The 12,161-nt window shown below is 57.3% G+C and overlaps 3 protein-coding genes across 3 annotated transcripts; 1 reads left to right on the top strand and 2 right to left on the bottom strand.

Moving 5' to 3' along the window:
* Positions 1 to 1,010: 1,010 nt before the first annotated feature.
* On the top strand, positions 1,011 to 1,683 carry DCS_07068 (GNAT family N-acetyltransferase; the record flags this gene model as incomplete). Its single annotated transcript, XM_040804354.1, has 2 exons — positions 1,011 to 1,260; positions 1,340 to 1,683. 2 exons carry the CDS (start codon positions 1,011 to 1,013, stop codon positions 1,681 to 1,683), a joined length of 594 nt encoding a protein of 197 aa, XP_040654458.1.
* A 103-nt stretch (positions 1,684 to 1,786) lies between these two features.
* DCS_07067 (endosomal peripheral membrane protein) lies at positions 1,787 to 8,689 on the bottom strand (the record flags this gene model as incomplete). Its single annotated transcript, XM_040804353.1, has 7 exons — positions 1,787 to 2,892; positions 2,970 to 3,187; positions 3,313 to 7,829; positions 7,876 to 7,964; positions 8,018 to 8,398; positions 8,471 to 8,537; positions 8,612 to 8,689. The coding sequence occupies 7 exons, from the start codon at positions 8,687 to 8,689 to the stop codon at positions 1,787 to 1,789; spliced, it is 6,456 nt and encodes a 2,151-aa protein (XP_040654457.1).
* Positions 8,690 to 10,097: 1,408 nt separating this feature from the next.
* On the bottom strand, positions 10,098 to 11,418 carry DCS_07066 (putative ribose-phosphate diphosphokinase catalytic chain I; the record flags this gene model as incomplete). Its single annotated transcript, XM_040804352.1, has 6 exons — positions 10,098 to 10,160; positions 10,215 to 10,288; positions 10,344 to 10,479; positions 10,546 to 10,863; positions 10,934 to 11,234; positions 11,339 to 11,418. 6 exons carry the CDS (start codon positions 11,416 to 11,418, stop codon positions 10,098 to 10,100), a joined length of 972 nt encoding a protein of 323 aa, XP_040654456.1.
* Between the last annotated feature and the right edge of the window lie 743 nt (positions 11,419 to 12,161).

Below are 12,161 nucleotides of genomic sequence, written 5' to 3'. Positions count from 1 at the left end.
TCAACCGATCAATTAACCTTCCACCAACGACCACCTGACCCGCCCCCCCCCCTCCCGCCGGTCCCCCTCCCCCGCCGATCTCGTTGCGATGCTCCAGCCTTGGTAGATCGATCTGTGGAAGACCGGCACAAACTCACAACAGTGGTCCCCGTTAGCGGCCGTCGGGTGCAGCTGATGGCGATCACAGGGCCGCCCGTGTACGTAATTCCACGCCGGAGCCCGTTGCTAACCGGTGACACGAGGCCATGCCGTACCACTGCGCTTGCACCAAGTACCTCGCTATGCACTCGCTCCCACGAGATCCCTTCGAGTCCCGGCCTTCGCATACCGACGATAGGATCGGGGCATTGCGGCGAGCGCTCAGCCCAAGCCCAAGCAAGGGGGGGTTGGGTGGATATTCACGCGCAGAGGTGTAGTCCGTTTGTGCCAACCGTGAACTATCAAGCTTGCCCACATGAGCCCCTGCTCACCTTGCCAGTCAAGGTGTCGACCGATACGCCATGCGTGCGGCCAAGGGCTGATCCTGGACCGTCATATCCCATTGATCGTCTGCACCGTTTGTGCCGTACATGAGCCGACGTACCTACCTGCTTCATCGACGTGGCAGGAGTTTTCTACCGACATGCAGGTGCGAGCGGGCACCAGGAAAGCGAGACGAGCAAAGACCGGCGTGACGAATATCCACCTCGAGTATTAAATCCTCCCGCACGTCCAACGCAGCATCGAACCTCCCCGTGTCCAATCGCCATCATCCTCTACCCGCCCCCTATCTGCTCCCTATCCCATCTCGCCGCCGTCCTCCGTCCCGTCTCGACGAAAACCGACTGGCGGAAAGCGACAGGAGAAACGACGGACGGGCACCGGAGGCTGCGAATTCGTGTCCCTCCCTCTCGTCGTCCGCACGTCCCGACCAAACTCGCCGCCGCTGGACGGGGCCCATCTATGTGCCCTTCGTGCCGAGACCGAACGCTACCGTCTCCCGTCGACGCCCAACCATCCGAGGCGGTACCATGGGTTCCCAGCACTGCACCGTCGAGCGCAAGCTCCAGCCGCATGGCGAACCTAGGTCGTGGTATCGTGACGGCTTCTTCCTCACCACCGACAAGGCCTTCCTCGACCCCCGCGCCGTCAACGACGTCTTCGACTCGGAGCTCATGTGGTGGAACGACCCGCTCGAGCCCAAGCAGATGCGAAAGATGCTCGACAACTGCATGACCCTCAGCATGTACGCCGTGCCGGACACGGCGGAGCAGATGAAAGGTTCGTAGCCCCCCAACCTACCCGTCCGACGTCGCCGGCGTCTGCCGCTCGCCTCTGACGCGACATACCCTCGGTCCAGCAAACGGCGGCCTCCCCCACGTCATCCAGGGCGGCGCCCAGTTCAGCCTCTGCGGCCTCGCCCGCGTCGTCACCGACTACGTCACCTTTGCCTACCTCACCGACGTCTTTGTCCTCGAGAAATTCCAACGCCGCGGCCTGGCCTCGTGGATGATGCGCTCGCTCAAGGAAATGGTCGACGAGTGGCCCAACCTGCGCGGTCTCATCCTCATGACTCACGACGAATCCGCCGCCAAGATGTACCAGCGCGAGCTGGGCGCCGTCGACTTCGACGACGGTCCCTCGGCCGGCCTCGTCCTGCTCGAGATGGGCGGCAAGGGCCAGAAGGATCCCCCGGCTCACTGACCATCGCGCCGTCCGAAGGAGCAAACGTCTCCCGCCGCCCGCCTTGCATCGTCTCTTGTAGCATGCGCTTCCGTTTAGCTTGATGAGTGGCCAGCCATTCGCGTTACCTCGCTGCCCTGGATTGCGCCGCTCGCATCTCGACCGCCCGCTTGTACGGCGGCGCGATCGGCGGCTGCACGGGATCGAGCGAGACGTAGTCTTCGGGAAGTTGGTAGGAGGCGTCCGAGTCAAAGGCCGATAGATCGCCGCAAGCAATGAACGGCGCAATCCACCTTGTGCTCTCCCCGCTGCTCTCCTTTGCCCGTTCCTTCTCCGTGCCTGTCTCGTCGTATACTTCCATCTCGACGATGCCGTTGCCGCCGACGCCGGGAGCCGAGACGGGCGCCGGCTCCCACGTGCCCGTAGTCGTATTCTGCATCGCCACCTCGGCCACCGTCGGGAGCTGCCTCTCCCTCTCCGTGGCCATTCGTTCCAGCCGCCGCCCCACGCCCAGCGGTTCTTCTAGGCTGGCGCTGAATCCGGCCGGCGGACAAAAGTTGAGGCACACGATAAAGGCCTCGACGCTGCTCGCCCTACTGCTCCGAGGCTTCGCCACCATCACCTTTTCAAAGAAGATCTTGAGTTGGGCGTAGAGAACGTCCACGTTGCGTCCGCGGAATATCTTGGCCACAAACTTGCCCCCCGGCTTGAGCACGCACAGCGCGAGGTTGAGAGCGGCAAAGAGCAGCTGCGACTGCACGTATATGTCCAGGTCGTGAAGGCCCGTCACGTCCGGTGCGCCGTCGCTTAGCACGAGGTCGACGGGGTGTGACGCCATCTGCGAGGCCCTGCTCTCGTCGTATTCGGGATCCAACGCCTTGAGCAGCAGCGGCACCGTTGCCGGGTGCGTAATGTCCGCCCGCAGCGTCGTGATGCCGGCGAGGGGTGAGATGGGCTGCAGGTCGATGGCCACAATCTTGACATCCCCGCGCGGCTGCGACTCGACCTGCTGCTGCCGCATCTCGCCTTCCACCTCCGCTCTCTGCCGGTCCGACACGGCTCCGGGGAACACGTCGAGCATCTGCCGCCGGATCTTGGCCTCACGGTCCTGCCATGCCGTATGGCCAAACGTTTCGCCTTGGATGAGCACGCGCGAGAGCACCTGGGACCAGCTCCCTGGAGCGGCGCAAAGATCGACCACGCGAGAGACGTTGGCGAAGAGGTCAAACTCTGAAGACATCTGTCAGCATTGTCTCATTGGGCAGCGGTGCAGAGCATGCATCCATGCACACAAGGCATGTATGTACCTTCATCCAGCTGAAGGAGCTTGAAAGCGCTTCGAGCACGCCAGCCTTGTTCCTTGGCCAGCCGGTAGTAGGCGTCACGCTTGTCCTTGGAGGATTTGCCCATGCTGTCGTCGCTGCGTTCGATCGCCCGAGTGTTGATTTTGATGATGGGAAAGCTCAAAAATGTTGCTGCCACTAATAGCCCCACGGTTGTCAAGGACTTGGTACCCACAACTGAACTGCCGGCTTACCCTAGACTTGGCCCAAGTGAATCATCTTCATTCAACATTCAACACCATCGCAGACAGGGCCTGGACGATTTGACGCAATCCGCTGCTCATAAAAAAATGCCTCGTGAAGCTACATAACCCCTACTTCCCGGCCCAACATCTCCAACCCGTCCCTCAAAAGTTCCAAGACCTTGCCGTCGCCGTTTACGCTTAACGCCTTCACCATCAGGGGATAGAGCTTCAACAGATACTTCCTGCTCTCCTCCTTGACCCCTTCGCTCGCCTCTCCCTCACTTTCGAGCTCGACCAGCTTCCCTAGCAACCAGATCAGCTCCCGCCGCTGGCTCAAGGGCTGCGGCATTTCCCCTCGCAATGGCTGATCCGCCACGTAGGCACGCATCGTCAGGGCGCACCGCAACAGGAGGAATGGCGTGGCCGTGCTCGCGATTCGAATCCGTGCGTCCGACTTCACCGCCGGCTTTTCATCCTTGCTCTCTTCCGATCCCGACGTCGACGAATGCGTGGAGGCAAGAGAAAACAGCTCGCCAAAGGCGACGTACGCCATTTGGGTGCGTCGCACTGCCGGCACGGCCACCGTTCGGCCGAGGCGCGCGGCGTAGAGCAATGGCAACCCCGCGTCGCCGCCCTTGTCGGCGATGGCCTCCTCGTCAGGCGTGAGGCTGTGGATGATGGAAATCTTGAACAAGCTTCTTGCGTACGCCTCCCTCGTCTTCTCCGCGATAGCCTCGCCGCCGAGTCGCGGAATGAGCATCTTGCGGAGCGTGCGAAAGGACTCAATGTCAAACGCTTCATCGTCGGCAAAGTTGCTCTTGTCCGCCGCCGTGTCCGTATCGGCACTCAGGATGCCGTCGGCCACCGAGACGGTGATGGCCCAGATGGCCTTGGCCGCCTTCGAGGGAACACCGAGGGAGCTGAGCTGGCCGAGTGTGGCATCCAAAATGTTCAGAGCCGAGGTGGTCGCCAGCTGCCATGGCTGAACCGACTTGGTGATGACGGGGAATTGGTATTTGAGGCCAATGGCTTTCTGTAACGCAGACAGCCCTGTTGCAAGCGCGCCGCTCGTGTAGATGCCCTTGTCGGAGGCATGCTGAAGAATGAGCGTCTGCAGGATTTTCATGCTCGCCTTCGAAATGGCAACGTACGTTCGCTTCGCGCCGCCGGGTTCGTTCGACGGAACCCGATCGTACGGCAGGGTGACCAAGGTGGAGACCTGCTGGATCATGGTCGAAGGAACGCCATTGACATCCGTTCGAATCATCTGCACCGCCGCCAGCGTCTGGATTTGGAGGGGCGTTGCGTTCTCAATGTCCAGAGCATAGCTGCTCACCGATGCCTCCTCGACGGTTTCGCGCAAAAGGCACATAATTCGCTCGACCGTCTCCACGGTTAATCTGATCTGAATCAGCTTGTAGATTTCGCAAAGCGTGGCGACATACGCCATCAGACACTTCTGATTGTCTTCTTCCTTGCCCCCTCTGTTCTTCGAAGTCGGGATGCCGCGAGACCACAGCTCCCAAGCAAACTCGACCGTCTTCTCACCAAACGGTGTCTTCTCGTCGTCACCAGTCTGCGACAGCACGTGGCTCAATGCCTTGAATGTTGCCGTGTTGATGTCGAGAACCTCAAAGTCAAGCAGCCTGGCAAAGTGGCCGAGCAGCTCACGCCAGAGCTGGTTGAAGGACGTGTCGGCTGTGAGTTTGTACAGATAGTTTGCCAACAGCTTGGAAATGCCGCTGAGGATGACGACGGCGGTGTCATGCCATCCCGTACGGCTGCCATTCTCCACCTTGTCGGCTTCTGCAGCGTCGAGCTCCCCCTCGAGGGACGACAGCAGCTTGAACATGACCGACTTGACGCAGATGGACCACGCTTCCGGGCTGAGGCGATCGCCGTAGGCGTCAAATATTCGGATCAGCGTCTGGATTGCGCTGTTGCGGAGCTCGAGTCTCTCATCAGTGGTGACGGTTGATAATCGCAAGAGCAGCAGCATCCACAACGCCGCATCTGACCCCTTTTGACTGCGATCAGCCGCTCGTTTCTCCAGCGCGGAAATGTCTGAGCCTCCCATCAGATCCGCAGTGATGTCAAGCGATTCCTCCTTCTTGGCCGATAAAAAGTCGGACAAAACCCAGTAGAATGTGACCGTCGTCAAGGCAATGTTCAGGTCGTCGCCCTGCGAGCAAAACTTGTACAGAGTATCCACCAGGATAAGGAAACAAGAGTTTGGAAGAGATGCCAGGAAGTCAGTGCAGATTAGCTGCAGCGAGCTGAAGGACGATCGCACCAGCTTGCTTGCCCGGGTGGTCAGCAGTCCAGAGTTACCGGACGCCCCCCGTTTCTCCTCGGGGATGGGCTGCGACGAGTTGAAGACGCTTCCAATGATCTCAAAGGCAATGTCCCAACCGTTGACGAGACTCTCGCCGCAACCCTCTATGATGCTCTTCAGACCCTCTAAAATAATCCTGTGAACATCCACGTCGGCGGCGCCGTTGGCCACCGATGCACCTCGGGAATGCTTCTGAAGGAGGCCGAGAGCTTGTTGCAGAGCGCCCAGCAGTCGTAGCTGAATCGGAGCCCGAGCCTGTTCAGGCATCGAGCTAGCGGCGTTGGCAGTCTCCAGCATCAGCCGTGACAGGGTCTCTGCCGCCTTGACTCTGACGGGAGGAGTCATGGTTGGCGAGTCTAGCGCGTTGATGAGCTCCTCGGTCAGTTGATCCCAGCCAGAGGCTTCGGGGTCGCTGGTCAGGAACCTTTCGATATTGATCGTCGCGATATCACCCAGCTTGGCGAGCGCGAATAAATACTCCTGAGTTGAAGATCCCGTGGCTTGGCTTGAAAAGCTCAAGACGCGGCGATGCTGAACAAAGGATGGCCGACGGGCCTTGTCGACTGGAGAAGACGGCTGAGTCCTATCGCCGGCTTCAAACCTCTCCGTCGGCAGCTGCTGGCTTAGCAAGCCGCATATGGCCTCGATGACCTCTGCAAACGCATTATTGGGAAAGTCAAAGGTGCTCTCCATAAGCCTTTTGGCTGCCGTTTCCACTGAGCGGACTTCGTTGTTGAAGTTTGACATGAGAGAGTTGGCGTCATCCTCGCCTTGGTCGATGGGGCGGCTCATCGACATTGCGCGTCCGGGACCCTTTCCCGTCGAGAACAAGACATAATCGGCCTGTTGCAGCGTTTCGATGATGATGCTCCAAGCAGTATTCAGTGTCGGCCCCAAGGCGATGCCCAAATTCAAGAGGGCTCGGAGGCACAGCATGTTGCGTGTGTTTAGGGAGGCAGGAGTCGTATCGACCGAGTTCTGCCGCGATTTCTCCCCCAGAGGAGACGAGATTGTGAGGGCTTCCACGTTGAGGAGGCCACGAGCATTGCTGAAGAGCGTATTCGGCGTCTCAGCCTGCGAGTTGGGCGTCGATGGCCTCGGCTGACCAGAGTTGTACGATGCAGTGAGTACATTAGGTGGCACCGCAGACTTGCCAAGAGTTGTCAAAAAGGCATCTCGGGGAGTTGAAAGGTGAAGCAAGCCGGCAACATGGGCAAACCTCTGGAATGCTCTCACAAGTCCATGGTAGTACTCCTGGTCGAGAGCGGCATACAGAAAGGTGGAGCAGGTGGCCAGAACGGCGGGCCAGCATTCTTCGATGATCAAGGCACAGATCTTGACCTCTGGATACAGCGGGTGATCCTTCAGGTCCAGTGGATTGATCGGTACCGCATTCTTTTTCAGCGATGACGTCCTATCCAGGAAGGCCTTCCGCGTCGGGCTATCTGCGGGAGAGTCGTTCCTCGGGTCCATCGGCGACACCTTTCGGCGGCCCCTGTCCCCGTGCACTGTGAGAGGGAGGATGAACTTGGCTAGTCCGTCCGATAACGATGAGATGCAGGTGAGAATCAGGCTATGAATGTACGACTCCGGAACGGACGGCGGTTCCGTTTTGTCGAGCTGATCGATGCATGGGACACGAACTGAACTCCATTGGACGCTGATGCCCGTGGTGGAGGCCTCGGGGCCCCCAGTAGCGCCGATTATGCCCGTCATGCCGCTGGCTTCGAGCATGGCTTGATCGGACTGCATATTCGTGCCAGACGGGTCAGTCGCGGCCATGGTCGACTGGTGGCCGAGGCCAATGGACGCCGGCTTCTCGGTGCTCAAACGAACAAAAGTAGCCGTCAGGTTCATGAGAATATTTCGTTCACCATCGGTGGCGTCGTAGAGGGCAAATATGCGCCGCACCAAGGCGTGCTCGGCAAAGATGCCCCGGAAAACCTCCATACAGAGCGCGCGCTTCCAGAGGGTACCGCCTTGGTCGAGCAGTTGCGTCAAGATTTCAAGCGAGTCTCCACACTCGGATGGCAGGATATCCATGTGTCTCCGGAGCATCGTGTAGAGGATGCGAACGAGGCGGACTGTGGTGGCGAAGTTAGGCTTACCCTTGAGCGCACTGACGATAAGCGGCATGACCCGGGTGCGGAGTATTTGTGCCTGCTCTGGATGGTTTGTGAAGACGGCAGCGTGCGAGGTTATGACCGACTCGATAAGCTCCAAACCGAAGGTCTGCGGCAGACCGGAGGGTCGCAGGAATTCGGGTCGTTGGCCCTCGGTCATCAGGCACAGATCGATAAAAATCTAGCCGGGTCAGCAACCAGATGAGCTGTGCGAGAACATCACGCACCCTATAGGCATCCAATGCCGCTGCCTTCACACTGATCTGGCCATCAGCGGTAGATGCCTCCCCGGCGACCGGTGCGTCAGGTTCATTTTCTGATAGATGCTTGTTAGTAGCCGGCCCGGGCTAGGGGGAGGGCCCAACGTACTGTCCTCCGTCACAACCTTGTCGAAGACGGACACGACAAGTTGCTGCAATGTGGCGGCCGAGGTGTTGCTGACGATGGCGTTTTTGCTGCCCTGCAGAATGAAGCAAATGTTCAGCGTCGTCACCAGCAGATCGCCCTTGAGCTCGGAGGCATAATTTTGCAGCAGAGAAGGTAGTGCCTGAAGAATCTTGAGCTGGACGTCGAGACCCGAGGACGATGCTTGAATTAGTGCCTCGAGGACCTGGCTCAGCTTGGTGTTCGGCAAGGCGTGCGAGACAATGAGGCGTTGCAGGCAGACGATGGCAATGCCGGTGAATTTGGCATTCTTTGTGCCGCAGGCAATGATGAATGGGTTGACGAAGCTTGACTTTTGCGAAAGCACTAAGGCGTAAAATAATCAGATGATGGCGATGACGATGGGCTGGCTGCTTCATGAGGGATGGGTCTCCTTACGCTCTCGAGCCGTTTGCTCGGGTACATCTCCCAGCTGCTTGAGCTCTTCTAGCGATTTCTCGGCAGCCTACGCCACAAAGGCTGGTCAGAAAGGCTGGGATGGAGTTTGGGGATCAGGGGACGGCAAAAAGGATTCAGTACCTGTCGAAGATCATTGTGCTTGCGCTTGCTCTCTTGGATGAGGTTGGCGAGCTCCGATGCGAGAAAGTGGGTTGTCATTATGCGCGATTTCGTGCGTGAACTCGCTCGTTGATGAGCATGCAAGCACGTCTCTCATCCATGCAGCTTTCCACTGTCACGGACTGTCAACGAAGGATATTTTACGATGACCAGATCCGGTCGCTCGTGCACCTAGACATTTACAATGAAGCTTCTGGCCTCCCTGGAAGCTGTCTACAACGTGGCAGAATCTCTACACCGCCCTCGATGGAAGGAGGCGCATACCCGACTGGGTCCCCCGAAAGGTGGGTCTCGGAACCTCCTCAGACCGGTATGTAAATATCATTCATGACGATGACAGGCTAGTACGGGCGAGGTAATACTCCCAACACTTGCAGTACTTGTACAGTAACTAAGTACAACTAAATAAGTACTTACGTGTGCGAATGGAGTACGGAATAGCACTGTATCAATCCTTACTCACGGAGTACGGAGTATTGATAATCTCAAGTACTTGCATTATAAATACTTGTTCTGTATACTACTTGTCCTACCCATTCACACCTACCAAGTGCTGTACTGACAAGCACAGTGCCGCATTATCATTATTTTGCCACTGTACCATAAAAGTACTCTCCATACTCCGTACTCCGTACAGTAAGTAGTACTCCGTAGTACACTTAAAAGTATACAGTATGGCATCGTTGCGAACTATTTCTAGTCAAATGCTACATCGCATTCTGAAGCAATTATGTTTGCGTCCACGCCTCTCAAGATCCTGAGAGATTCGAATTTCCAATGTGCACATGATGGATGGAATTGACCACTGCTGTTTCCTCACTATTAGATTGCCTTACCATTTACAAAATAGCGAAATAGTCTACTTGTAGTAGTTGTATTTTGCACATCGCCGGCTGCGGTCAGGTCGAGCGCACTCGGCGCATACCAATCTCCTCAGCCAATGCTGACGTACTGTATGGGTTCTCGAATATTTAGTTCGAGATGCATCAGGAGAGTGGCATGTCGGAAGCAAATGATTTTCGAGTCAAATACTATGGAATAAAGGCGTGTTGCGTCATTGTCATTGCAACCCTGCCCGGCGGCTTAGTGCTGTCCAAGCGGACACCTTCACCTCTCTTGCCAGGCCATCGGCAACGAGACACGACATCGATACATGAGAAAGGTTGGTAGAGTGCTGCTCCGATGGCGACTCATGGCCGTGAGTCGCAAGTGTCAGCGGATGCCCAAATGGACAAGGCTATAAATACACGACCGCACGGCCATTCGAAAGAATCCGAGCATCCGCTCTCGATTGGACAAAGTCGGGTTCGCAGGCTGGTCATTTTGCTGCGCTTCTGGCTCCCATGGTAGCCATTCTTGAGACGGGAGAGTCAGCCATGCTCCATGACGGCTGCAGGGCTTGCCGTACCAAGGCCAGAGGATGACATTGGTGCAAACAGCCGGCCGATCAAACCGGCACATTGGTGAAGAGATATGACACAGACTCGCCATTGTGAGTTCGGCGGATTGCCTAGTGATCATGTTAGCGGGGCCAATCACGATAGGAAATGGTGGAATTGCTTACCTCGGCAAGGGTGCCGGAGACGTCGATGACCTTTAGCTGGGGGCACCGTTCCGTTTTATCGCCGAGAGGAACAGCTGTCAGAACGTTAGCTTCAGCCCGAATTTCATCCCGTGGCGGTGGTAGAAATACTATTTGTCACCACCAAGCCGGAGAGGCACGATTGGTTGATGTTCTCGATGGCCTTGCCGCTCAGAATGCCGTGGGTAACGATGGCATAGACCTTGCGTGCGCCGTGCTGGTTCACCGTCTCGGCAGCCTTGACGAGCTGTACGACCTAGTTTCAGCACTGCCACGGCAAGGCAACGACGCCCGATGTGCAGCTCCTGCTTACCGTTCCGCACGTGTCGGCCATGTCATCGACGAGAATGGCGACCTTGTCCTGCACGTCGCCGACGAGAACCATGCGACCGACAACGTTGGGGCGCGGGCGCTCCTTGTGAATGAGAGCAAAGGCGGTGTTGAGGCGATCGGCGATGGAAGTGGCACGCTTTGCGCCGCCGGCATCGGGCGAGACGATGACGCAGTTCTCCACATCGAGGTTCTCCCGGATCCAGCGCAACACGGACGGCTCCGCGTACAAGTTGTCGACGGGGACGTTGAAAAACCCTTGGATCTGCGAAGCGTGCAGGTCCATGGTGATGACATGATTCTGTTCCGTGTAAGCGTACGGTAGCCCGATGTGCCATTCGACGGCGAGGCTGAGGGGTTGGGAATCTTACGCAGCCAGACACTTGCAGCATGTTTGCGATGAGCTTCGCGCTGATGGGTGCCCGAGACTTGTCCTTCTTGTCTTGTCGGGCATACGGGAAGTTGGGGATGACGGCGGTGATGCGCCGGGCCGAGGCGGTTCGACAGGCGTGGATCATGATGAGCAACTCCATGAGGCCGTCGTTTACATCGCCAGGCGCCGTCGACTGAAGGATGAAGACATCCTCGTCACGAACGGACTCGCCGATGGAGACGCTCGTTTCCTGGTTCGAATAGTTCAGGCTCATGGTGTTGGCGATGGAGATGCCTAGCCTGCGGGGATATCCATCAGCACGCGAGGCGGCCGGGTGAGGCGGTCGGTCGGTCCGTCATGGCATCCTGCGAGACAGTAGAGGGCACGAGGGAATTCGACGTACCGGCTGGCGACTTTGGCACTCAGCTCCGGGTGGGAGCTCCCCGAGATGAGCTTTATCTCATTCGCCATCTGGTCCAACATGGCCGCAGGCTGACTTGCCGGAGCAAGGTTTCCTTTGCGGGGGGAGAAATTTTTGAAGCGGCAGCGAACGCGCGGGGTGGTGGTGACGTCTCGGCGTGCCTGTCGATGTTGTAACGGATGGCGTCGATGCTCACTAGTTTCTTGCCGAGCTGCGGGAGACTATTCAATCGCAAGGCAAAGTTTTCTGACGATTGGAAGCCGTCTATGACGGCAAACTGGCTGGCAGGCGCTGCTGTACGCACTCCAAAGTAGGTTGCCGGAATCGGCTTCCGAGTCATGTGACATTCAATTTGGCCTGCTCCTCAGCGTCATCACCGCGTCGATTCCCCATTTAAGTACTGAATATTACTGAATACGAGCGTTTCTACGACGCTTCTTTCATGGCTTTAGTAATGCATTATGAGTTGCTTTAATACACATTTCTACATTTGAGCCACGATATATCGTATGCCTGGTTCAGCAATCCTCACTCCCACGACGACGTGTTGATCATACGTTTCGGCATTGACATTGGTTTTTTTTTTTAGCGACGCGACCAGTACGTATTTGGGCTGAGGCTGGATGCGAAACACGCAGCGCCAGGCCCAAATCTTGGTGCTTTCGCATGCCAGACAGAACTACTCCATATGGACTACGGCTATTATCCATTAATTAAATCAATTAAAGCATCGCCCCTTTTTTAGCTCTTCGGGACGCTGCCACTCGTCTACGGACTAATTACGACTACACACCATTCATGAACA

Source organism: Drechmeria coniospora, chromosome 03 (genome assembly GCF_001625195.1).
Source record: "Drechmeria coniospora strain ARSEF 6962 chromosome 03, whole genome shotgun sequence".
Taxonomy (NCBI): Eukaryota; Fungi; Ascomycota; class Sordariomycetes; order Hypocreales; family Ophiocordycipitaceae; genus Drechmeria; species Drechmeria coniospora.
The sequence above is the reverse complement of the archived record's forward strand: the minus strand, read 5'-3'. Positions and strand labels throughout refer to the sequence as shown.